The following is a 24,392-nucleotide window of genomic DNA, read 5'->3' on the forward strand; positions in this document are numbered from 1 at the left end:
GCCCTGTTGGGCTGGCAAGCCAGGCTGGGGGGGATGGATACAAGTTGTTCTTCCTTCCACCCTGCATGTCTGTGGCCTGGCTGCTGTTCTGGGCTGGGGTTCAGCCTTCTTCTCCATGTTTAAGCCATTGGCAGCTGGAGCCCACGTGGTTCCCTTTTGAGGAGGAGGTTGGTTGGCACTTCTGGAAGCAGTTGGCTTAAAAATAAATCACTGCATGATGGGCACACAGCTCCCTGAGCCCTTCTCTCCCTGGCCTAGCCCCACAGTGCCCTTTCTGGGGGCTGTGACAGTGACTGTGCCTGCTCTGTTCCTCTCTGGCAGCACCTTTCCTGCTATCCTTGTTAGTCCTGACTCTGCTGCCCCTTTCTTTGGCTCCTTCCCTGCTTTCTGCCACTGCTCAGAGCTGCATCAGCCAGCAGCATTCCAGCACATCCCTACCAAAGCTCACATTATTGTGGTTTGGTGCCGTGGCTGCAGCCCAGGAGCAGGTGCTCTTCACTGGCCTGACCAGACCTGCCTCCTCACCTGGCAGTGTGAGGCTGCAGCTTCTCCTCTGCTCCAGGCCAGGGGTCAGGGTGGGTGAGACTGAGCTGGGGCAGGGGGGTCAGCCTGATATTTCCCAGCTCCTGGCATGGAGCTTCTGACCCTGGTGCTCAGTTGACAAGTCAGGCTGTGGTGGGGAGAGGTGTTGGCTCTGCCTGTCTGGATACTGCCACATCTCTGATGCAGGACTGAAGCTGATGAGGACTTTGCTGGGTGTCCCTGCAGCTTTGCTGGCTGTGGCTCTCAGTTCAGGCACTGCTGGGAGGGAGGGTGCAGGCTGCAAACTGGGCAGCAAAGCCAAGAGTCTGGTGTGGAGTGGGACAGTCAGGAGGGTTTGTTTTGCATCATGGGCTGGTGTGGGAATTTGTGCCAACAGGGCAGGCAGAGGCTGCAGATCAAAGCTGGTCTGGGTTTTGCTGGGCTAGCACTGATCTGGGAGAGGCTTGAGGAAAGTCCACTGCACTTGGGGACAAACAGGCACATTTGTGAGCTGTGTGGAGACATTGCCCAGTGTGTCTGAGGGAATTAACAGGGCTGTGTCAGGCTTTCTTGGGCTGTGAGGGAGAAGCTCACCAGGCAGGATGGATTTGGAGGTCTTTGTATGGGACCCCAAGCACTCTCTGTCAGCCCTGGTACCAGCACATGCTGGAAACCAAGAGCAGGGGTTTCCTCAGGACTGAAACCCTGGCTTTTCAGTGCAAACCAGCATGGAAGGACCTGGAGCTGGGAAGGGGAATGGGATGTTTCTGGCTGGCTTGGGAGCACTGCCTTCAGTGCCTGGATGTTGGCATTGCACCGTGTCAATTACCCACTGATGTAGGTCAGGAAAGGTTGAACTTGCAAACTAAGCCAGAGCAAAGCCTGGCTCCAGTTCTCAGAGATGAGTCCCAAACTGTTCTGTTCACTTGGTGAAGAAATCCTGGGCTTTATGCTCTGCAGCAAGCTACCTGTGAGCCAAGTGCTGCTGTGACACACAAGGAGTGTTTGTGACTCTTTGCTTCAGAAGATCAGCTGTGAACTCTTTTGGCTTCTTCTACCTGTAGCTTTTCCAAATTTTTCTTACCTCCTGTGTTTCCCACCTGCAAAACTGCAGATTAAACCCACATCCACATCTCCAAGGCTCAAGTTCTTCTGCTCCTTTTCTTTTCTTGCCCTTAGCATCTTCTTCTCCCTTGTGCTCCACCTGCACCGCAGGCACCTTAACTCCAAACTAACTCAGGTTTGAGTAGCTGAGCCCCAGAGCAGGGACCCAGCATTCCCAGGTGGAGCCCCTAAACCATGGTCTCTGTTTTGCCCCGACAGGCCATGACTCAGTCCCCAAACGCCCTGACTGAGGACATTTACACCAACGGCTCAGCGACCCTGGGCAGCCCCTCGCACGGCAGCGGCCGCGAGGTGCGCAAGATCCGCCTCGTGCAGTTCGAGAAGGTCACCGAGGAGCCCATGGTGAGAGCTGGCAAGGCCCCAAAGCTGCATGGCACCCGGGGGTGGAGGGGCAGCTTGAGCTGAGCCAGCAGGCTGGCCTTGAGGGAAGCAGGTCACTGGAGATCTCGGCCATGGGAAGAAGGTGTTGGACTCTGCCTTCTGCCCAGGGAGCCGAAGCCAGCCCCACAAAGGGTGGTGATGCTTGTGCCAAGAGGAGCTGCAGCAGCCTGAGTTGGCCTAACAGGGTCTTCCCCCCCAGCCACTGCACAGCCCACTGTGGACATGGGCCTGGAGAGGACTTTGTGAGGGCAGGAGAGCTCTCCCCTGCAGCGAGCAGTCATGGATTTTCCTGTCTTCCAGGGAATCACGCTGAAGCAAAATGACAAGCAGAGCTGCATGGTGGCCAGGATCTTCCATGGGGGCATGATTCACAGACAAGGTAACGAGGCCTTTGGAGAAGTGGTGCATGGGGTGCACGTCTGCAGGTGGTTTCTTCCCATGCAGCAGTCATGCAGGTCCTCAGCACTGCTGGCTTTCCCTGTGACATGGACATCTGTGCCTGTTCCTCCCCTAGGGATGTGTCAGGAGCTTGGGACTCACTGGTCTCTCTGCATGGTTGTCACATTAAAACACTGGAGGCTTTAGGGATAAATAAAGGGTTGGGGGAAGGGCTCTCCCAAAAAGGAAATGGAGATCATCTGTCTCTGTCTCGTGATGGGGTCACTGTAAGAAGAGATAGATCATACCCCAGGGACCATGGGGGAAGCTCTTCCCATTCCTAAAGTGCACAGGTGGGACAGGCATCCTGTAGATTGGCTCTGCAGACCAAAAGAAGGTGCCAAAAGAAATAAATAGGTGCTATTTTCTGGTTTTGGGTCTTGCCAAGGAGGCGTGGATACGAGATGTTCTCTGCTTAGAAGAGGCTGCTTTTCCAGCCTTGGATCCAAGTGGGAAGTCTGTGCTTACCACTGCCAAAATAAGACAGGAGCCATTCCAATAACATTACTGGAGCCTGATTTTTAGTAGTATATCTGTAATCTGCCTGGGTGTATAAACTGAAAACACACAGAGTCAAGAATGCTTGTGTTAAGGGTCCTGTAAGGAGGTTGTGACTGGCTTCAGGTGAGGTACTTGGGGTTGTGTTTGAAATGCTGATGCAGGTGCTTTGACCAGTCCAGAGCACTTTGCACACAGTGGAAAGCAGCCTGATGATCTAGGACTGGCTATGTGTGTGTGTTGGGTGGAGGGGGAAGAATTCATTCCCCTTGTGCTGTCCTGCCATGTGCTGAGATGGCATGTGTGCTTCCAGAAGCACTGCCAGGCAAACACTGCACTGTCCTGGCCCTGGAGGCTGATGGAGCTGTGTGAATTGGGTTTGGTGAGCAGCTCTTGTCCCTTTTGTGCATTTTCATGTTTCTCACATTGCTGGCAGGCTCCCTTCACGTGGGTGATGAAATCATAGAAATCAATGGGCAGAGTGCGAGCAACCACTCAGTTGACCAGCTGCAGAAGATGCTGGTAGGTATCTGTGTGTGTCAGGGCTGTTCCCTGGGAAGGAGGAAGGACCTCTTTGCCCTGCATGCTGTGAGCATTCACCCCCTCCTACACACCAGAGCCTGCACACAGCTGCCTGCATACAGCAGTGTGGTGTGGCAGAAACCATCCTGCATGCAGCCCCCTGTGCTTGCTGCTTGTTTCTGGCCTTCTAGGGCAGCAGTGAAGGCTGTTGAGTGGGTCCCTGACATGTGCTGATCCTGTGTGGGGCTTGGAAACCACCTCTGTTTGCCAAGGCTGCTGTGCAGCTCCAGCCCAGGGCGGGCTGCCCTTGCAGACCTGAGCCACACATGCATGTCATGTTGGTGCCATTTGCCTGCTGCTGAGGTCATGCTGGTCCTGTCAGGCCCTTGCCAGAGACAGCTTTGGACAGGGCCTCAGAGCTGCCTTGGGTTCATACATTGCTGATCCTGATCTCTGCCCAGCATATGACACCTTGTTGGAGGGAGGTGGTGCTGCTGAGAACCTCCACCAGCAGCCTAAAGCAGGAGGCTTGGCCTTGCCAAAGTGCCACAGGGTGTCCTTGCTCCAGACAGCAGGACCAAGGAGGAGCTTGTCTTTGGTTTTGCCTCTTGAGTAGAGTGGTTGGCCCAGGAGGCCCCTCCAAGCCTCCAATGTGGTTGTCCCACAGGACCATGTGGGGGTTGTGATGTGTGTGAGGCAACCCTGCACTGCCTGTGGCAGGCAAGGGAGTGCTGTGCTCTAATGTCACCAGGAGGGCCAGAGCAAGGGGCCAACATGGAGGGGACGTGGAAGAGTCAGCCTCTCCTCCCAGGCTCCTCTGGAGCAGCCAGAGAGGAGATGATGCAGGTCTCCATGTTCATTCTGGTGGTGCTTAGCAGTGCCCACACCCAGACCCTTGGGGGGTGCTGGTGTCCCCTATGGGAATGGGATGAGTATGGCAAAGCCAAGCACAGCTATTTCTGAGCAGGCTGTGGTGTCCCTCAGCACCCACAGCACGGTGGGGTGCCCAGGAGCCCTGCCTTTGCAGGTCCTGGCACTCAGCACCTCTGCACAGCTTGCTGCTGTTGAGCTGCCTGCAGACACCACCTCCTCCAACTCTTCTTTCTCCCCTTTGTTCACTAGAAAGAAACCAAGGGCATGGTGTCATTAAAAGTCATTCCCAACCAGCAAAGCCGCCTCCCTGCTCTCCAGGTAAGTGCAGCCTCTGGACCCACGGGCAGTGCTGGGACAGGGCTGTGGGGCAGGGTGGGACCAGAGCACATCATGCAGGACATGCTGGGAAGAGAGCTGTGCTCAGCCAGAGATGTCAGGGGGTGCTTGCCTTGTCTGAGCTGCTGGAGGGACCTGTCCCGTGCTTACATCCCTGCAAATAGCCACATGCTGGGCCTGTGTGGGTGTATTCACCCAAAGTGTGTGTAGGAACACGGGGCTGGCGTGGCTGAGCCACCAGTGGTGCTTGGGGATGGGAAAGCAGTGGCAGGTGCACAGCAGGGAGCATGTGAGGGTCTCCTCCAGAGCCATGGCTGTGTGTGACAGGGCAGCCCCTGGCTCTGTGGTCCCTGCTGTCACCAAGGCCGGGTGCAGCAGCCCCAGTGAGGGTGACGTTGGTCAGGATGGCGCCGTGCACAGCGTGGGAGGAAGGAAGCAGTGGGGGGAGGAAGGCAGTTCCTTGCACCTGCTGTCACTGCCAGGGTGGGGGGCCATGCTGTGTCACCAGGGGATGACACCTGTGTGGCTTTGCCTCTGAAGTCCTGCTGGGGCTGAAATAGAGCAGTGGGGAGGGCTGTGTTCTCTGCCAAGGCTTCAGGGCATTGTAGCTGGGGTGCTGTCTTGTCCTTGTGCAGGAGCCAGCCCCAGTGCAGCCCCTTATCATGGACAGGCAGGGGAGGGAGAGGAGTTCAGAGGCAGAGGGTGGGGGCTGGATGGTGCTGGGATGGGCTGAGGGAGCACACATCATTCTTTACCCAGGGAGGCTGAAGTTCTGAATGTGGTGGCAGGTGTTGGTGGCTCTGTTTCTTCCTCAGTTTATGCTGTCCCCAGTCCTACTGAACCAGCTTTGCATGTGTGTTTATTAAACACTGGCCCTGTCTGTCCTTCCCTGCTGTCAGTCTGCCCTCCGTGTCCTGACCCAGCCAGCTCCAGTTGGCCAACTCTGTGCCAGGGGAAAATCTACCCCAGAGGAAAAGAATGCAGTTGCTGGTTCACCTGAGGCTGGGAAAGACACAGGGACAAACTCCTTCCCAGCAATAGTTGTACTGCTCCTGCTGTGCCCAGGGCAGTGGTGCTGTCTGCTCCCCAGAGCCACAGCTGCTTGTGTCTGGGCTTGTTGCAGTACCACCACCAAGAGTGGACTCTTTGGATCCCCATGATCACCTTTATCTCAGTGCCTGGCAGGCAGCATGGTGGAGGTCCTGGCATCATGATTTTCCCCTGCCTGGGCTCACAAGGTTGAGTGTCTCTTGGAGCAGGTCTGCTTGGGAGTGTCTTAATGAGAGGAAGCACAGAGCATTCAAGGCTCTTGAGGACCCCTCCAGCATATTCCCTGCAGCCCTTTGACTTTAAAAGACCAAGACTTCTCATGCTGGAGCCTGCTCAGCAGCTGTCTGGCCCCAGAGAGGGGCTGGCAGCAGGCAGGCAAAGAGCCCTATGCAGCTGTGGGTGATGTGTGGGGCTGTCTGATGCCAGCTCCTAACTGGTGTAGGGGGGGTCTTTCCCAAATGTCCTGGCTTGGGACACCAGTGCTGCAGAGCAGAGAGCTCTGGGCAGGTGCCTGGGCAGTGCTTGCTGTGTATCCTTGTGTTTGTGCTTCCTGGTGCCAGAGAGTGCTCTCAAAGCAAGCAGCAGTCATCCTGAAAGGAGATTCCACTCTTACTGTTTTTCCTAATTTCATTTTCTTGTGACCCCCCTCATGTCACAGCTTGATCCATATGGTGTTTTCTGGCAGTGAAAGGGAGCCATGTTTGTGTCCTGATGGCTCTGTGCCTGCAGCAGCACAGCTGAGGGAAATGGTTTTAACGTGGAACAGGGTCAGCATGGTCTACCCTGCTGGGGGAGGATGAGTTTCCAGGCCTTGCCTATCACATCTGAGGACAGGACAGGCATCGCTCCATGTGAAACTCTTTTCCCCCTTGCTACATCCTGGGTTTCTGGGGTAACTGACTTGCTAGGGTCATACTTAGCATTCCCTAAACTCTGCTTTTCACTCCTAATGCTCTACACTCTGCCTGGCTTTACCTACACTTTATGCCTGACAGGGTCCTGCTGGGAGTGGGTGCTGTAGACTCCCTCCCAAGGAGCTGAGCAAGCAGAAGGGACAGGGAAAACAAAATTTCTCACACCTTCTTGGTTCCCAGGGCTTCCCCAGCCTCAGCAGGGTACACAGGGGCCTGGGAAGCAATAGCAGCAGCTCGTTGCCAGTTGCAGCTGTGATGAGTTTTGGAAGATGCAGAAGGGCCCAGGACAGAGCAAGGCAGGGATGGATACAGCACTGCAGCCTTGGCTCCCCAGAGGCCTTGTGCCATGCAGGGATTGCCCAGTTGTGGGGAAAGGCAGCACAGAGCAGCTGAGATTGAGCCATGGCCTTCCCTGTTACAACATCACCTCTGTGCTCACCCTGCTGCAGAACCCAGCTGTGCACCGTGTCGGTGAGACTCCTCTGTGGCTGGCCCAGCTCAGCTGCACTGTGCAGCACGCAGGGCACTGCAGGGAGCTCCATGGCAGGGTTTGAACACCACCTGGGGGGGTGCCTAGAGGCTGCAGTCCTGCCGTCAGCTCCCAGTAAGGCCAAGATGCCCTCATCCACTCACCACCACATCTCACTACAATTCCATGCCCAGGACTTTCCCCCTAAGCTTTGTGCATCTCCTTTCTCCCCACACAGCCTCGTGGGGCCTGGACAGGAGCAGAGGCTTTGTGCCTGGAGCCATCTCTGCAGTCACTGCCTGGGAGTGCAGTGTGGGGGCCAAGCTCAGCCACCCTGCATGGCCAGGCTGACTCTGGTCTCCTCTCTCTTTTGCAGATGTTCATGAGGGCACAGTTTGACTACGACCCCAAGAAAGACAACCTGATCCCCTGCAAGGAAGCAGGGCTGAAGTTTCAGATTGGAGATGTGATTCAGATCATAAACAAGGACGACAGCAACTGGTGGCAGGGCCGGGTGGAGGGCTCCTGCACTGAGTCAGCAGGACTCATCCCTTCTCCAGAGCTGCAGGAGTGGTAGGTCCCTGCATTTGCCCAGAAGGGCTGGATGTGGGAGTGGAGGTGGGAGCAGTGATCTTGTGCTGTCAGGAGTTTGTGTTGGGTAACACCAGTGTCACTGCTGGGACAAGGAGGAAAATGTCCCCTTCATGTGCTGCAGGGTGAGCCTGTGCCTGTCCCAGCAGCCAGCCTGTTTCTCTTGCATGTCTGAGGGACAGTCCTGCTGCTGTCCCAGGGTTTGGGGTGACAGCTGGGCCATGGGGGTGTCCTGCTCTCTTGGCAGGCGTGTGGCGAGCGTCACCCAGCCCAGCCAGAGCGAATCCCCGAGCTGCAGCCCCTTCGGGAAGAAGAAGAAGTGCAAAGATAAATACCTGGCCAAGCACAGCTCAAGTAAGTGTGAGCAGGGCAGTGGGCAGGGCTGGCTCTGTCCTCCATAGGAGTCAACCAAACAGCCCAGCTGTGGCAGCGGTGGAGTCTCAGGATACCCCACAGCTGTCAGCTTTTGTTGAGTCTCTTCTGCAGCCTTCATGTTCCCCATGTGGCCACAGCTATGTCCCCATGTAGAGCACGAGGCCAGGGCTGGCTCAGCACTGAGCTCCTGTGCTCTCCCCTGGTGACAATCCCTTGCACTCCTGTGAGCTCAGGCTCCCCAGCCCCAAACCCCACAGGCTGCTGACCCCCCCAGGGGAGGCAGTGCCAGTGCTGCTCCTCAGCAGTCAGGAGCAGCCTGAACTGCTCCCACAGCTGCCAAGGACTGTCCCTGGTGGGGCAGGGAGCAGCACCCCATGCTAAACTGAGCCAAGAGCTGGCAAAGGTGGGTGCCCAGGGACTGCTGGCTCCTGGCCCAGCCTGCAGCTCTAACCAGCAACAAACAAGGCTGTAAATCACCCAGATATATAAAGCTCCCCCAGTAACGAGCTCCCTGCAGCATCTTGCTGCCTCCCCCCCAGCTCCCAGGTCCTCCTGTCCTGAGCAGAGTTACTGAGCAAAAGTAATGGCTTCCCTGGCTTCTTTGCCACTCTGCCCCTCACATGCTGCTTCTTTTTCCCAAGCAGCCAAGGTTGGATGAGCTCCCAGCCCAGTCCTGACCACTGCTGTCCATTTGCCCTGGCTTTGCTCTGACACACAAACATGGGTCATGCTGGTGTGGCCAAGCCAGTTCTGACCCCTCCGTATCTCCTTTCTCCTCCACCCCAGTTTTTGACCAGCTGGATGTTGTTTCCTACGAGGAGGTGGTGAGGCTGCCTGCCTTCAAGAGGAAGACTCTGGTGCTCATTGGTAGGTCCTGTCCCAGGCATCTTCTGCAGCACAGGGGCTGTGTGTGCGAACCAGGGGGAACCAGGACTGCTCAGGGGCTGGGACAGCATGGTCTTCAAGACCTAGTAAGGTCTGGGGAGCATTTCTTCAGCCTGCAGCAGTTATCCCATCCATAGGCTGACCCCCTCCACGCAGCATGCATGGTCTGGCATCTGCTGCAATGCTGGGGAAGAGTTAATTCAGGCATTTGCAAGTCCTGAGTATCTTCATGGAAAATCTCTATTAAAAGCAGCTCTGCAGTTGCATCAAAGCAAGCACTCCCACTCTGTGGGGACTGAGCACTTGGTGGTGGATTCCATGGGCATGGGCCAGTCCAGCCAGGCTGGTTGCTCTGCAGGCAGCAGTCCTGTCTCCAGCTGGGGCTGGAGATGAGCATCCCCAGGGCACAAAGAGCCTCTGCCAGGGCTGGAAGACACCACAGACCAGCCCAGAAAGCACATCTTGGGCAGGGCCCAGGCCAAGATCTGCACTTTTTGTTAGAGCTGTGGAGGGGTCCCAGCATCTCTCACCAGGCTGCTCTGAGCCCAGCTCCAGTGTCCATCTCTCTCTCTCTGTCTCCAGGGGCCAGTGGTGTGGGCCGTAGCCACATCAAGAATGCTCTGCTCAGCAACAACCCAGACAAGTTCATGTACCCACCCCCATGTAAGTACCAGCACAGGGTGCATTTCCTGTCACCTCTTTGACCCAGGACCTTCTGACAGCAGGTGGGAGGTGGGGAGATGTTCCTCCAGCACCACCAAGCCCCTGCAGTCAGGTCTTCACGTGCAAGGCCTCCCTGCCTGCATCCCACATGGAGCCACCTTTACCCACAGAGGCTGCAGGGCTGCTGCCCCCACACACAGACACCTCACTCATCCAGTGCCTGTCCCCAGCTGGCTGAGGTCCCTACTGGACTAAAACAGGAACCAGTTAGTAGGGGATTAGTACAGCCTAGTCTTGATTCCTGCTCCTCTCTGTTCCCCCCTCCTTCTGGGGGCCAGCACTCATCCCCTCTCTCCCTCCCCAGACACCACACGCCCCCAGAAGAAGAATGAGGTAGATGGGAAGGACTATTACTTTGTCTCCACCGAGGAGATGACCCGGGACATCTCAGCCAATGAGTTCTTGGAGTTTGGAAGCTACCAGGGAAACATGTTTGGCACCAAGTTTGAAACAGTCCACAAGATCCACCAGCAGGACAAAGTCGCTATTTTGGACATCGAGCCCCAGGTAGGGAGCAGGGGAAGGGGTGGGTGGACAGGGGCTGCCACAGATTGCATTGCCTGGGTGCTGGCTGTGACCGTCCCTGCCTTCTCTTCCCAAAGGAAAAGGCCAGCCAGCCCTGGGGTGGCATTTCCATTCCCAAGGCATAGGTACAGTGAGGATGTTCCCTGTCCCAGCACACACCTGGCTGTGACACCAAGGCCACGGCTGCTGTGGGAGTGGGGTGCACGGACCATTTTCCAGGAGTCCACCCAGTGAGCTCGTGTCCCCAGAGAGGGGATATGTCTCCTTTAGCCCCCAGTGCACCAGAGTCCCAGCCTGAGGAGAGCCACACCCTGGTGACTGCACCCCTCTCTCCACAGACCCTCAAGATCGTGCGCACGGCCGAGCTCTCCCCATTCATAGTGTTCATTGCCCCGACAGACAGGGCAGAGGAGGTGAGTGCCACCCTGTCCCCCCCTGTCCATTTCTGCCTTCTTGGGCCATGGCAGCACCTGCTGCAGCAACCCAGGGCTCCCCATCAGCGGATTCCTGTCTGCTTGGCTGAAGTCAGCCCAGACGTGAGCTGCCCATTCCTGCAGCTGTAGACTCATCCCACAGCACGATCCCAGCGAAGTGGGGCAGGAGCTACCCTGCCATCAGCTATGCAAATAGACACACAAACAAGAGCTCCTTTCATTCTTTGCCTCATTAGGATGCTGATCCCTTTAACGTGAGGATGGAAGCAGCACTGATAGCACAGTTAACTCATTCAGTGCCAAGCCTCAGGCTGGCAGCCACAGGCTATCACTTCCCAAGAAGCCCCGTGGATGCAGGGATGCTGCTTACCCTGCCCTACACCCCAGCCTAGCAGGGAGATGGGAAGAGAGGCCAACAAGAAAACCCAGAGCTGTGCTCTCCTGGATTCAATGGCCACAAAGCCACCTCTTCCAGCCTATTGTGTTTGTAAAGCTCAGGCTACAGACAGTATATTTATGCAACCTTCAGAGCAAGTGTTGTGCAGGTATTTAGAGGAACATTAACTGCCTGGTGCAGCAGGCTGGGGAGGGGAAAAGGGGACCGATCTCAGAACAGAAGGGGCCACTCTGTCACCCATCCAGAGAGGAATCACATCCTGCTGCAGTGGGCAGGGCCAGCCCTGCTGCCAGGCACTAAATATAACCCTGCAGCTCGCTCACTGAGGAGAGGGATGCGGCAGAGTTAATGTGACCCCGCAGAGCTCACATGAGCAAAGGCTGCTGCTTGCCCTCCCTCCCCTCTCCACCCCCCACAGCTGCTGGCTCCATCCACAATATAGGAAAAATTAATTTTGTAAGAATAGATGAATATTTTCAGTAACTCTTTCAAGATGAAGGTAGCTAAGCAGTATCTTGTTTTTGCCTCTAGGGTAATAATTACGTTTGTCAGTGTTGAACTGAACACCTTAGAGACAGAAGCTTGCTGTGCCCTGAGGGAGGGTGTGGTATTACAAATATTACTGTGCCATCTATAATGTTTTTAGTGCTGACCGCTAAAGGTATCAGTATTGTGATATAAACCCAGGTGGTCTAACAAAAAAGAAGGGAAGGACATAAAGACTGGTCTGATTTGGGTCTATTATTATATTTTTATGTCTATTTCATCTATTAATAATAGATTTAATTATATAATAGATATGATAGTTAATATAATCTAATAATACTCATTTAGGTCTATTTAAAACTGCACAGAGCAGAGCTCAGTGAGCACTACACCCCAAGCTGTCCCTCCTCCCCAGGCACAGAAGCTGCCTGTCTTTCATGCTCCCTTAGGGAAATACATGGAAATGGTCTGGACCTCAGTGCCAGGGGCAGAGCTGCCCAGGGATGCACCCCTGGGCTGTCCCTACAAGCTGGGCAGGAGGGAAGAAGCAGCTTTGCTTTTCCTATTGAAGTGTAGCACTAAAACCCCAGCCAAAAGCAGTGGAGAAGCTGGCAAAGCTCTGCCAGCTGGTGCTGTTGTGGTCAAAAGCCAGTGGAAGGGAGCATCCTGCAGGGATCCCACCTCCAAGCCAGCCTGGAGCTGGTGACAATGCCCACCAGAGCAGTGAGCAGCCTGCTGCTTGTCACCCTTCTCCCTGGGAGCTGCCACAGAGCATTTCAGAGGTAAATAGAGAGCCAGCAGGCCTGACCTCACTCTAGCAGCTAACCTGATGCTCCCAGCACCACACTAAGTCCAGCAAAAGCCCCAGACACAAGCCCAGAGATCACACAACAGCTCCTGGCCCATCAGATGAGCTCTAAGGATTTCCTGTGCTGGTACTTGCCAAGCACTGGAGCTGTTTTGGGAGGTGTTGGGAGGGTGTTTGCTGGTCGGGCGTGCAGGGAAGTTCCCGTGCTGAGCACTGTGCTGTCCCTTGCAGTCGGAGGCTCTGCAGCAGCTCCGCAAGGAGTCGGAGAGCATCCGCAGCCGCTACGCGCACTACTTCGACCTGTCCCTGGTCAACAACGGCGTGGAAGAGAGCCTGCAGCTGCTGCAGGAGGCCTTTGAGCAAGCCTGCAGCTCCCCACAGTGGGTGCCTGTCTCCTGGGTCTACTGACGGGCCACCAGCCACTTCCATCAACCATCCTGCAGCCACTGGGAAACACCTCCTCAGCTTCCCCTGCCCCACAGCCCAGCACAGCCCCCCTCCTGCTGCTCCACGGACATGCTCTCGGTTCACACTCTCACAGGGTGCCCACAGCTCCTCTCCTGGGGGAACAAACACAGGGCAGAGGCTGCCTGGGGGTGAGCCACCTCCTGTGGCCCTGCAGGGCAGGGCAGTGGCTACAGCAGAGCCCAGGTTAGCTCAGAGCACAGCTCCCTGCCCTCCCCGGGCAAGGGAAAGCACAGTCCTGCTGTAGGACCCAGCTGACCCTCCCTGCAGCAGTCCCAAGAGATGTGGCAGAACAGACAGATGTCTCCTGACATGGCAGGACTGCACACAACTCAAAACCCTTCCTGGAGTCCATGAGGCTTCGAGGAAGTCTAAGTCTTAGGAGGCTTCTCCCAGACCACACCAGAGCTCCTCCACCCAAGGGGTTCCTCTCACAAATGGGGAAGATGATGAATGTGGCATGGAGCACCCCCAGGCAGGCCTCACCCCATCTTCCCAGGGTGGAGTTTTCTCATTCACCCTGTGCAGCCATAGGTGTAAAAACTCACTGTATTGGAATTCTCACCGTGCAGCTTGGATTGTTACTGCCTGGCCAGAGAAACTGGGCAGCAGCTGAGCCAGTCCCACAGACCAAACCCCAGAGGGACTCTTCAATGGGTAAATTACATCCAGCCACAACTATCTGTTGCATGCAGTAGAAAAGTGTCTACAAAGATCATCCAGGCAAGTTTTCCAGTCTAGGGTGTCTCTCACTGTATGCAAACACAAAAGCCATGCTCACCCCGGGGTTTGTACTGACTCACAAGCCCCACACCACCATGTCTGGGAAGTATCACCACATCCATGTAGGTGAAAAATCTCATTTGTGTGTTCAGTCAGCTACAGGGGCAAGGGGAAGGTGGTTAAAAAGTCTTGTGCAATTTTTTTTTTTAAGGATGCCAAAAATAAAAATCTATGTGCAATAGGGACCTTTGTTCTGATCCACTGCAGGGAAACAATGAGCAGCAATAAATGTGTGCTGAAACATTGCCATGGCTGGTGTTTTACCTCTCAGGCTGGGCACTGACAAAGCAATGACAAAGGCTCATCAACATGACCATTTCTCTGCCCCAGCAGCTTCTTCAGGAGAGGAGCAGACGCTGGGTACATGGTAAAATCTGCCCCATTAATGCCACTGACCTTTTGGGAGGAGACAAAGGAGCAAGAAAATCACCTGTTCAAAACTGGAAGTTTTATTTATTTTTTTGTAAAAAAAGAGTAAATAAAAATGGACCTTTTTTTTTTTTCGTGCTCAGGTTTTAACACCCACCAGCTGCTGTCCCCTCTGCCTGCATCTCCAGCACTGGAGGGGAGGATAGACCATTAAGACTAAAGCAGTGCACGAGGTTAAACCAACAGTTGACAGAATCTCTGCAGGGATGAAACTCAGAACAAAACAGCCTGAGGTTTTTCCTCATTAAAAGGAACTCAATTCTGGCTCAGCACTACCCCTGTGACAGAGTAGAGACCTTCTGCCCCCAGCAAGTAATTCCAGATAGGTCAGCAACAGATTTATCTGAAACCGTTCAAGCCCACCCCCAGTGCCCCTTGGCAGAGCTGCCTCTGACCAAGCTTTTCCTCAGGAGGACTCCAGTCCCAGCAGCATGAAGAACAAGCTGGTCACCTCCTGGTCACCTTCTGCCCTCCAGCCACATCCCCACCTCCAGCCTTCACAGCACACTGGGCATCAGAACCAGGCAAGGCAACCAACAGCTTTGCAGTCCAACAAAGGGTAGGGAAGAGCAAAGAGCCAGCAAAAGGGACACACTGCTGGGCTTGGCAATCAGCACACCATGAACAAGCACAGCCTCGTGCTATAAGCAAAAAGGAGGAATTAAGTTCTCTAATCCTTTCATGATAAAGGTCAAAAAAGGAGTGAAAAACAATCTGAGTGGACTATTTGTTCTCATTTAACTGAAGGTGAAGCCAAGCATGTGGCCAGGTTAAAACAAAACACAGTCCTTCAGAAATAACTGATCTGACTGTCCCCATGGAAACCCATGCACATGGGCTGTGACAAAGCCACTCCTCCAGGAAGCAACACATTCTTTAACTGTCAGGTAACAGCCTCAGCCTTGGGAGAAAAGGAAGAAAGGGGCAGTACATGAGGGGGGAGAAAGATTACTCCACCCTCACTAAGGTGAAAACAGAGACCAAGGAAGAGCCAGAAGCTACAGTTTCCCTGAAGATACCACTTCTGTTGGCATCATGGTGCTCAGCTTTAGAGATCAATCCAGTGCAGGGACAATGAGGCACCCTGCTCCTCTGGCAACCCTTAAAACAGGATGAAGAGGGGCACCTGAGCAGGGCAAACACCCCCTCACTCATATAAACAGCAGAAAAGAACTTGAACTTGCTGGCTCCTCTGCCACACAGCCAGTTCTCCTCTTCTCAAGGCCTAAAACTCCTCCTCCTTACACTGATGAGGTTGCCTGCTTTGGACACACCCAGCTGCTTAGTCCGAGCTCTCTTCTACCTCCTTGTGTTTCTTCTTCTTCTTCTTCTTGCTGCTGCTGTCACTAGTCTGTGGAGAGGTTGGAAAGGTCAGGAAGCCGTCAAAAAGGAATCCCCTACTGCTCATTTCAGGAAGAACAAAGAGCAAAGCAGTGCAGGCTCCACACAGCCCACCCCAGCACCATGCTCCCACGGGGACCCACCACAGGGCACCAGAGCACAGAGGTGGCCTGGCAGGAACCCACCAACTGTCCTGGGCCCCCTGCCCTATCTCCAACCACCAGTTCAGTTTAAAATGCACCTCTAAGCCATCCTCCTCTGCTGTGGAAAGCCTGGCACTCTGTGGACACACTGCAGGCTGCTGATGCACTAATCCTGGAGGTGATCAGGGACACACAGCAATCTCTACCATGCTGGGACCATGGCAGTACCCCATTACTTACCCTCTCAATTTGTTCTCCTCCACTCTCAGCTGCCTCTTGGGCCTTCTTCTCTTTCTTCCTCTTTTTCTTTTCCTTTTTGCTCAGCTCCTCTGGTGGTGGGGTGGCAGGGGATGGAGGGGTCACAGCTTCCTCGTTTTCACTCTCTGAGTCTCTCTTTCTCTGTTGGGGGAACACATTGTCAGACACACCAACACCTTCCAACAGAGCTCAGGTGAGGAGAAAACGGACTGCCTGATTCAATACAACTTCATTTTACAACAGGGTGACTTGCAGACTCTGCAGCATACACACTGTCTAGGATTTGCTTCTGCCAGAACTGCCCCCTGTATTTTTCAGTGTTTCCTGTATCCCAGATATTAGTTTAAAACACTGCTGCACCTTTCCAAGGGCATGCAAAAGCCCCGAGTTAGGGAATTTTAGGTGCAACTCTTGCATGGACATTTCTGCAGCTCTCTGTAGTCTCCAAAAAAGGTTCTCTGGCACAACAAATCTCTGTTGTGGCTCCATACAATATATTTTCTTGTGCTGTGTTGAAGAATATGCCCAGGGCTGTAGCTTAGGGTCTGAGCTGCAACTCATGCCCTGGGTGGTGGGAAATTGCTGGAGCCCTAGGCAAGGAACTGTGAATGGGCACTGACCTTGTGCCTTACAAAGGGCATGGAAAACCATGGACTAAAAATCATTATCGGACCAAAATGCAGGTGCAAATTATGTGCAGATAATGGGAATAACAGGCTCATAAAGTAAGAGCCAGAGAGCACTGGCAATACTCACTTTTGCAGCCCTGTCCACCTCTGAAACAGCCTGGTGATCAGCAGCTGCTTCTTTCCTGGAAGTATCCCTGAAAGAAAAGATCCCAATGTTGCCCAGGACAGTCACTGCCTCGTGCTGCTCTGGACTGTACAAATCCCTGTCCCCTCACAAGGGCTCTGTAACCACCCCAGAGCTGGGGGGAAGCTGGTGTAGGGGAGACCTGCAGCCTGCACCAGGGCCAGCTGGGCTGGGCAACAGCACGGCCTCCCCCCTTTAATTTAGCAGACTGACTCCCTCTAAAACCACAGCAGGCTAGAAAGGGATAACTGTCTGCTCAGGGCCTTTCCTTCCAACACTGCCCAAGAGCAACACGCTCCAAGAAATGCAACTGCATCCCCACAGGCCAAGCCTAACATGATCCACGCACAAATAGCAGCATCCAGCCCAGCCCTTGGTCCCCTCTGAACAACCCTGTGGGAGCCACACACAATACCCACCTGTAATCCACATATTCCATCTTCCAGGATTCTGGTGTGCTCTCGTTGGGCTTTCCATGCTTGTCCAGCAGACCCTTCTGGATCATCATCTTCTTCTGACTGGCCTGAAAGCAAAGGGCAACAAGTCCAACTGCAGCTCCAGGTAGGGAAAATCCTCCCTCAAGCTAAGAGGAGGGAATCCAGCTACAAGCCAACAACTACAGCATTATCTATTTAGCACTATTCCAAGGACCTTAAAACAAATGAGACAAAACATCCCTTGCACAGAAGCCTAAATCTCAGACAAGAGGCACCTTTATCAGTAAATAATGGCTAATTTGATGGGGGAGTCACAGCAACAGTAACACAACTGCCCATCATGGAGTCTGGATCTTTGACTGGGTTTTTCCAGCTTAATGACCTGCAGCGTTTGAGCTGGACCACTTGTCTGTGAGGTTTTGCAAAGGGCTCCAAAATGCTTGAACTGTCCTGTATTACCCCACCTTTGCCATGAGACAGATGTGTTAGCAGCCCCAAAGCTTTCACGTGAACCACAGGAATGGGATGAGCAACTTGACACAGAGCTCTGAGTCCAACCTGCATCAGGCCAGCCTGGCTGCAGTTGAGCTACTACCACATGCCTGAGGTGGGAGAGGAACCCAAGCCTGGGTGTTCCCCCTGCTCCTCTCCTTCAGGCACAGTTCAGTGGCTCACAGACAGTGTGCATTTAAGCAGTGTTGCACCAGAAGGAAAAGAAGCCCCTGCCCAGCCCCTCCAGAGCCATCAGCAAGGGGTGATGGATGAAGGTCATCTTTGCACAGGGTGCTAATGCCATCCACTTCACATCATTTGGCTCTTCCCCAGAGGAGGGCTGGTGCTGTGCAGATCTGAGAAGCCCATGCCTGAACACCAGCAGTGGTCTCCAGACTCTTTTGGGAGGGAAAGCCTCACTCCCACCAGCACTGGGCTGCCACAGCCCTGGCACTGGGAACTGCCACCATCACAGCTCCAGGAGACCACAGCAGGATTACAGCGAGGCCCTGCAGAAGACACAGGCACAGCTGTGCCCAAGGGTCCCAGAGCCCCCCATCCCAATGGCACCAAGTGCCCTGGCACTGGCCCCAGGTCCACACTCACCTTGGGGCCCAGCCCCCATTTCCGGGGGTAGGTGTCTCTCTCCATGATCACTCTCTTGATCTTTGCCACCACGCCATGGTCACACGTAGAAATGACTGCTGTGGTCATCAGGGCAATGGCTGCAGAAGCAGGCATGGAGGTCAGTAACTCCTGAACAGCAGAACTGTGACAGCCTGTCCTGCCTCTGGCAGCACAAAGATGACCAACACTCCCCACCAGTGTCACCCCAAGGACTCACTGGCTGTCACACAGCTTCTCTGAAGACCCTGGTTACAACTGGGCACCTTTTCAAGTCAAGCTGGCACTGCTGGAGTCCCTTTGCACTGATCTGCCAGGAGGTGTGATGTGCCTGCTGGCAGCATGTGATCAGACACCATCCCTCGTCCCAGTGAGGCTGGAGCCCCCCAGGAGGGGCTCCAACCCTGCCAGCAGTGCTGCCCTCCTGCAGGCAGCCAGCCACACAGCACAGCAGCCCCCAGCAGGACACTGGGACACTGCAGGATGTCTGGAGGCTGCACAGCACCCAGAGCCTAGAACAGGAGCTGGGGTGCTGCAGGAGGGCAGCTCCACTGCACTCAGAGAATGGATAAACTGTGTCATCACCTCACACACAGCACATGTGAGCATCACACAGCTGCTGAACCCCTCACACCTGGCCCAGGACTGATGCAGCCACTGCTTCTTAACATCCTGCCCAAAACCAGCTGCCTTGGGCCCACATTCCATATCTGGAAGCACTAATTAAACCTTCTGCACACAGGAACGAATTTGTAGTGCCTTTACTGTCACACAGTCTGTTATTTCTGCAAGGAGAAGGAGGCATTCCATACCTAGGCAGATGGCTTCTCCTTTTGTGGTGATGACAACAATCTCCTGATTAAGCTCAATCCCATCCTCATACCTCAGAACACCAGGCAGCATGATCTTGGCTCCATAGCAAATGGCATTAACCTGAAAATGTAGGGAATGGGAGGGCTTAGAAGTTATTATGAGAATTAAAGTATGAAGTGTCTCTAATTTTTAGATTCCTACTGACATTACCATCCCAGCAATATCATCCCCAAGTAACTAGGGATTTTGTCCACTACATAAAACTTGGGAGCTTTGGAAGGAGAAAGCAAAGCACCTATCACAGCAAACAATGGGTGAGGCAGATCTCTCATAAACCATCAGCATCCTCCTCAAGTGAGGAGCGCAGATCCTGGATTTAATTAATGGCTCCTGCCTCTTAGTGCTGCTCTGGCAGCAGCCACATGAGGATCTACACAAGTCACCAGCAGGACAGCACCAGACACCACATGGCTGCTGATCCCCTGTGTGTTCTACCAGCTGCACAAGTCAGGGGGACACTTTGCAGTGTCTGTCTGTCCCCTGGCACTGCCTCAGGAACTCACTGCACTGTCTTTCATGACGAGCCTCTTGTGTGAAGTCAGCAGTTTCTCCAGGGGCAGGATGACCCTTCTCAGGTAGCTGTCATCCTTGTTGTTGTCGTACTGCCACTGGGCATCCAGCACGTCGTGCATGGTCACCATGTTGTCCTGCAAAGGCAAAACCTTCTAAACTCTCCCACCAGCCACCACTGAAACATGTACAAGAGAACAGCTGAAATCCAACGGCAAATAGGGAGTGAAACCAGACACCCACCACAGGCATGAAAACACAACTTAAAAGAGGAGAGAATACTTTCCAGCAGCAGCTTGAGATCAGCCTAGCTTGAGCTGCCGGACTTGGACCTTCCTAATCTCAGACAGCACTTGGATCTATGGTCTAAGGTCTGCCCACATGAAACTGTTAAATATGACCTAACTCAAATTCCTGGGGCTCCTAGACAAAGGTTAGTGAGCAGAAGTCTAAATTAACCAGCTCTTTAATCTGTGACATGGAGTAAATTCTGAGTAAACTGTGAGCACACAACACCTGGAATTCATAAATGACCCAGTGATTACAGCTGTGCTAAGAGCACAGATGAGTGGGGAAGCACTTGCACTCCTATACTGCTGCTTTGCAAAAAAATAAATTCGTTCTGGAGTTTGGACCAGCAGCAGGATCTGTCTATGACCGGAGTGAAAAGACTGCACGAGTGTCCAAGATCTCACAAGGCTGCACCTCCCAGGCTCATTCCAATGAACCACATTCCTTGAACTGTTCACACTCCTGAACTCATGGGACACCGGGGTCTGTAGGCTGAGAAACACAGGTGACATAAAACAAACCTTCAGCCACCACAGTGCACTTCCCAGTCACTCACTGTCCCAAAGTTTAATTACCAGAACAGGAGCAACATCCTGAACTGAACTCAACACTTTGGCTACACACCATCCACAGCAAGAGCTCTCACTGTTTGGGGGGCTATTCACAAACCTCCTCCTAACACTGTAGAGCTCCCAGAGTCCCCAGGAGCAGCTGCACTTGTGACAATGTCAAACGGGCTGGCTACATTTGAGGTGCCACTGTACCGTCTCTCCCAGGATGCCCGAGCGGACTCTGCGCAGCTCCTGCATCTGGCCCCCCACGCCCAGCAGCAGCCCCAGGTGCACACAGAGGGTTCTGATGTACGTGCCTGCTTCACAGCTCACCCAGAAGATACCTAAAAGCAGGGCAGGATAGAGATATTTAGATGTCATAGTGTGTTTTCTTTATTCGGCATATTCACTGTTTAATTTGTGGTTTTGCAATCCCTCTGTGTTGTCTTCCCCCTGTCTTTAGAGTGGCACAAGCCCCCCATTTTGTATCTTCTGTTTTTAAAATTAGACTTGCTCCCTCATTGTCATTCAGTTCAGTTAAGGTTTAGTTTTTCTGTTTGTTACCTGGCCACTCCCTGCCAAGTTTCAACCCCCCCATCCCACTTGTCAACTCCTCCTATCCCTACTCTTTTCCCTAGAACCCTCCTTACTCCTCCTTCCATTAAATGTCAATCCCTCCCCAAACCTGCCCTTCCCTTTAGAAACTTCCCCCTCGGTTTTTTATCCTTCGAAACCCCATTGGTTTACTTAAGCTGTTCTCCTCCCCTGACATCCTCCATTGGTTTACACATTGTATTCCCTGCCTTGTGTTCCTGTCTGCCCTCAGTTCAGGGTTTTGCCATGGAATAAAGTTACCCCAGTTCCACCCCAGGGCCCGTGCTGCTGCCTTTTTGTTCCTCCACAGGTGGCTGGGATTCTGCAGAGCTGAGAAGGGGGGCTCTGTTGCATCCCTGTTATCCCCTAGCCGGGACTTAGTGCACCCTGACGTTTAAGCAGAAAATAAACCACATCCTTCCAGAGAATCTGTATGGCCAACCCTTCCCAGAGCCATCAGCATGGGGTGATAGATGAAGGTCATCTTTGCCCTGAGAGCTAATGCCATCTAATTGACATCATTTGGCTCTTCTGTGAAGGGTGCAGCAGTACAAAAAGAGATGGGATTTTCCCAGCTCACCAAAGCAATGCATGAAGCAGTTACTGCTGGACAATGGGAGGATTTAGGTCATAAGACATTTGCAAAAAGCAGCTCATTTCACAGAAAATTTTATCAGTTGTCTGTTTTATAGGAAGAAGGCAGGAAAGTCCTGTTTTACCTAATCTTCTCTCAGGATCATACTCCACCAGCTTGCTCTCGTAGATGGTTCTGACTCTTAGCTGTCGTTTGACAGCAGCAATGAGGGGGGGCCGCTGGAACAGGGCACCTGTCAGGGTTTCTATGGCCTGAAGGAGGAAGGAGAATCAAGAGTTAATACTTGTGCCCTAATGCAAGAGTATCTTGGAGTCTGCAACTGTGTCCACTGCCAAGAGCAAGAAACCACAAGGTTTATCCTGATTTGGTGATGCCATGTTTAATACAGCAAATCCAAGCCAGTGATGTGGTCGAGATGCCAGTGAACACAGCCAGGACTTTTCCACTAGACGGCAGCATGTGATCAGACACCATCCCTCGTCCCAGTGAGGCTGGAGCCCCCCAGGAGGGGCTCCAACCCTGCCAGCAGTGCTGCCCTCCTGCAGGCAGCCAGCCACACAGCACAGCAGCCCCCAGCAGGACACTGGGACACTGCAGGATGTCTGGAGGCTGCACAGCACCCAGAGCCTAGAACAGGAGCTGGGTGCTGCAGGAGGGCAGCTCCACTGCACTCAGAGAATGGATAAACTGTGTCATCACCTCACACACAGCACACCTGAGCTCCACTCCTGGCCTCTCATCTCCCACCAGTGCCCAGCACTCTGCATGGCTAAGAGCACGTGAGACTTACCCTGGCCAGCTGAGCCTCACTCTCAATGGCATTGTGCAGCCGAACAATTCCCACATACTCTTTGCCTGAAAGAATGACAAGAGCAGTCAGGAACGGCCACTGGCATTTGATGTTGACCTCAAGGTCCACCCTGCTTAACAGCCACACGTCCCCAGAACCCTGAAATCCTACCACCTCTTCTAGGAAATGGGCACGGTTTATGACAGAGTTGGTTTTTCTTCCAGGGAAATAAATCTAAGCTGCATTTCTTTCTTTTCTGGACTAGTAGAGGCTGAAGCCATAAGTTCAACTGGTACATCAAACCATGTCAGAGGTGTTTTCACTGACTTGTAACAGCCCAAGCACCAGAGAAGCAATGAAAAAACCACCTGACTCGGATGTGTCCTCAGTGGCTTGGAATAACCCTTAATGTCAAGGCACTAAAACTTAGATTGGCCTTTTGAAGTTTGAGAAATCTCCATTCTGTCTCCAAAAACACTTCACACATCCCCAGACACTGCAAATGGCCCTGAGCATTGAACAAACCTGCACTCTGCTGAGATTTGACCAGCCGTGTGGCCCTCTCGATGCACACGATGAGGCACCCTGTCACCTTGGGGTCCAGGGTGCCACTGTGCCCCGTCTTCTCCACTCGCAGGATGCGCCGGATCCACGCCACCACCTCGTGAGAGGATGGGTTGGAGGGTTTGTCCAGGTTAATAAAGCCAGACCTGGGGTGCAAAACGGCAGAGAATTGGAGCTAAGCATCAGGGCAGACATGGCAACAGTGCAGGAACTTTGAAATACTGTCCTGGCTGCAAAGAAATGCATTTTTATACAGCCAGACAAGCAATGAGCTCTCAGTAAGCTCACATTGACCTGTTCCATGCACAACAGCTGATACAATCCATGGGCAAGGAATTCTCCCTTGCACTTGTAAAAAAAATCCAAATTCCATGAACTCCAAGCAGTTTCAAAGCCCAGTAGGCCAAAGGACTTTTCTGATGACCCCAGAGAATTCCTTAGGTGGTTTGCACGTTCATCTACAGACCTGCTACAACTCCGGAATGAAGAAAACTTTACAGAGGGAGATCAGTGGGTGTCCTGTTTAAATGTTTACTGATTCTGGCAAGGCACTGAGTGAAGAAGAAAGGTACAAGGGGAATCCAGACCAAAAACATTCTGAAGGTATCAACTGTGCAAGAAAAACAAACCATTCTGGCCACTCACCTAACATAGTCAGAAATTTCTCTCTTCAGGGGATTAGCACCGGAAGGAAGAGGTGTGTAGTGTGCTGTCCTCACATTTAACTTGTCGAAGTTCTACAAAATCCAAGCAGAAGTTACAATTCTTTTTAAGCTCCCTTGATTTCAGTGCTGCTGTGCTGCAGCACATCTCCCCACACACACCAGGTCTGATTTGTACATTTAAGTGATAAAGCCACTTCCACAATGAAAATGACCCAACAATGAAACCACGATATTATTTTACAAAAATCGAAAAAAATAGAAATCCTGGACTGAAGGAGATGGGAAAGCAGCACAATATATGCATTGACAATCCAGGATAAACCGAACACTCCCCAGAAACTCAGCAGAAGCAACATGGAAACCTACATGCGCCACAGGCCATGATCAGACCCAAATGAAAAACTGAAGAAATATGGCGGGATCTTTCCAAGGCACGGAAAACCCACTAAACTTAAACGATACTGCTGGAGAGACATTGTAACACGATTTCTGGCGGCAGAGCACCCACGTGTTCCGCTCCCCGCAGCGGGGTTCCACCTCCAGGGGCACAGGACAAAAGCAGCGGGAACTCGGACGGGCCACGAGGTCGAGCAAACCCGCCCTACCTTCAGCAGCAAGGGCCACTGCGACGTGTCCAGCTGGGCCACGCGGGACTCGGGCTTGATCAGAAAGTCCTCGGTGTGCTGGATGTCCTGGGGGGGCGAAGTTAAGCGAGATCAGAGCGGGGGAAGCCGGCGGGCCGCGCTCCCGCCGCCCTCTCCACGTGGCCCGGGAGGCTCCGCTGGCTCCACGCGGGGCGGCCGCGCTTCCGCCGGGATGAGC

The 24,392-nt window shown here is 53.5% G+C and overlaps 2 protein-coding genes and 5 non-coding genes across 9 annotated transcripts; 1 reads left to right on the forward strand and 6 right to left on the reverse strand.

Moving 5' to 3' along the window:
• Positions 1–1,843: 1,843 nt before the first annotated feature.
• MPP1 (membrane palmitoylated protein 1) lies at positions 1,844–13,783 on the forward strand. The gene is made up of 11 exons (XM_005419875.2): positions 1,844–1,989; positions 2,329–2,407; positions 3,401–3,486; positions 4,609–4,677; positions 7,505–7,701; positions 7,967–8,073; positions 8,881–8,961; positions 9,562–9,642; positions 10,007–10,209; positions 10,566–10,640; positions 12,584–13,783. Exons 1-11 carry the CDS (start codon positions 1,849–1,851, stop codon positions 12,758–12,760), a joined length of 1,296 nt encoding a protein of 431 aa, XP_005419932.1. The 5' UTR covers positions 1,844–1,848; the 3' UTR covers positions 12,761–13,783.
• Positions 13,784–14,029: 246 nt separating this feature from the next.
• DKC1 (dyskerin pseudouridine synthase 1) lies at positions 14,030–24,316 on the reverse strand. Of its 3 annotated transcripts, XM_031056028.1 has the most exons (13): positions 24,176–24,316; positions 23,551–23,642; positions 22,867–23,051; positions 22,342–22,406; positions 21,676–21,802; positions 20,576–20,706; positions 19,514–19,657; positions 18,950–19,070; positions 18,120–18,238; positions 17,004–17,107; positions 16,528–16,594; positions 15,754–15,912; positions 14,030–15,380 (listed from the first exon to the last, which is right to left on the reverse strand). In XM_031056028.1, exons 6-13 carry the CDS (start codon positions 20,618–20,620, stop codon positions 15,312–15,314), a joined length of 828 nt encoding a protein of 275 aa, XP_030911888.1. In that variant the 5' UTR covers positions 20,621–20,706; positions 21,676–21,802; positions 22,342–22,406; positions 22,867–23,051; positions 23,551–23,642; positions 24,176–24,316; the 3' UTR covers positions 14,030–15,311. The 3 variants fall into 3 exon arrangements, with proteins under 3 accessions (XP_030911888.1, XP_030911889.1, XP_030911890.1); XM_031056029.1 differs by lacking the exon at positions 22,342–22,406; XM_031056030.1 differs by lacking the exons at positions 21,676–21,802; positions 22,342–22,406; positions 22,867–23,051; positions 23,551–23,642; positions 24,176–24,316 and having other exon boundaries at positions 20,481–20,593.
• On the reverse strand, positions 17,761–17,836 carry LOC115947776. Its single transcript, XR_004081633.1, has one exon. It is a non-coding gene; the product is annotated as a small nucleolar RNA SNORD83 (small nucleolar RNA).
• On the reverse strand, positions 18,482–18,727 carry LOC115947780. The gene has a single exon (XR_004081637.1). It is a non-coding gene; the product is annotated as a small nucleolar RNA SNORD17 (small nucleolar RNA).
• LOC115947778 lies at positions 20,295–20,429 on the reverse strand. The gene has a single exon (XR_004081635.1). It is a non-coding gene; the product is annotated as a small nucleolar RNA SNORA36 family (small nucleolar RNA).
• Positions 21,408–21,483, reverse strand: LOC115947777. The gene has a single exon (XR_004081634.1). It is a non-coding gene; the product is annotated as a small nucleolar RNA SNORD83 (small nucleolar RNA).
• On the reverse strand, positions 22,011–22,255 carry LOC115947779. The gene has a single exon (XR_004081636.1). It is a non-coding gene; the product is annotated as a small nucleolar RNA SNORD17 (small nucleolar RNA).
• Positions 24,317–24,392: the final 76 nt, after the last annotated feature.

Source organism: Geospiza fortis, unplaced genomic scaffold, assembly GCF_000277835.1.
Source record: "Geospiza fortis unplaced genomic scaffold, GeoFor_1.0 scaffold157, whole genome shotgun sequence".
Classification (NCBI taxonomy): Eukaryota; Metazoa; Chordata; class Aves; order Passeriformes; family Thraupidae; genus Geospiza; species Geospiza fortis.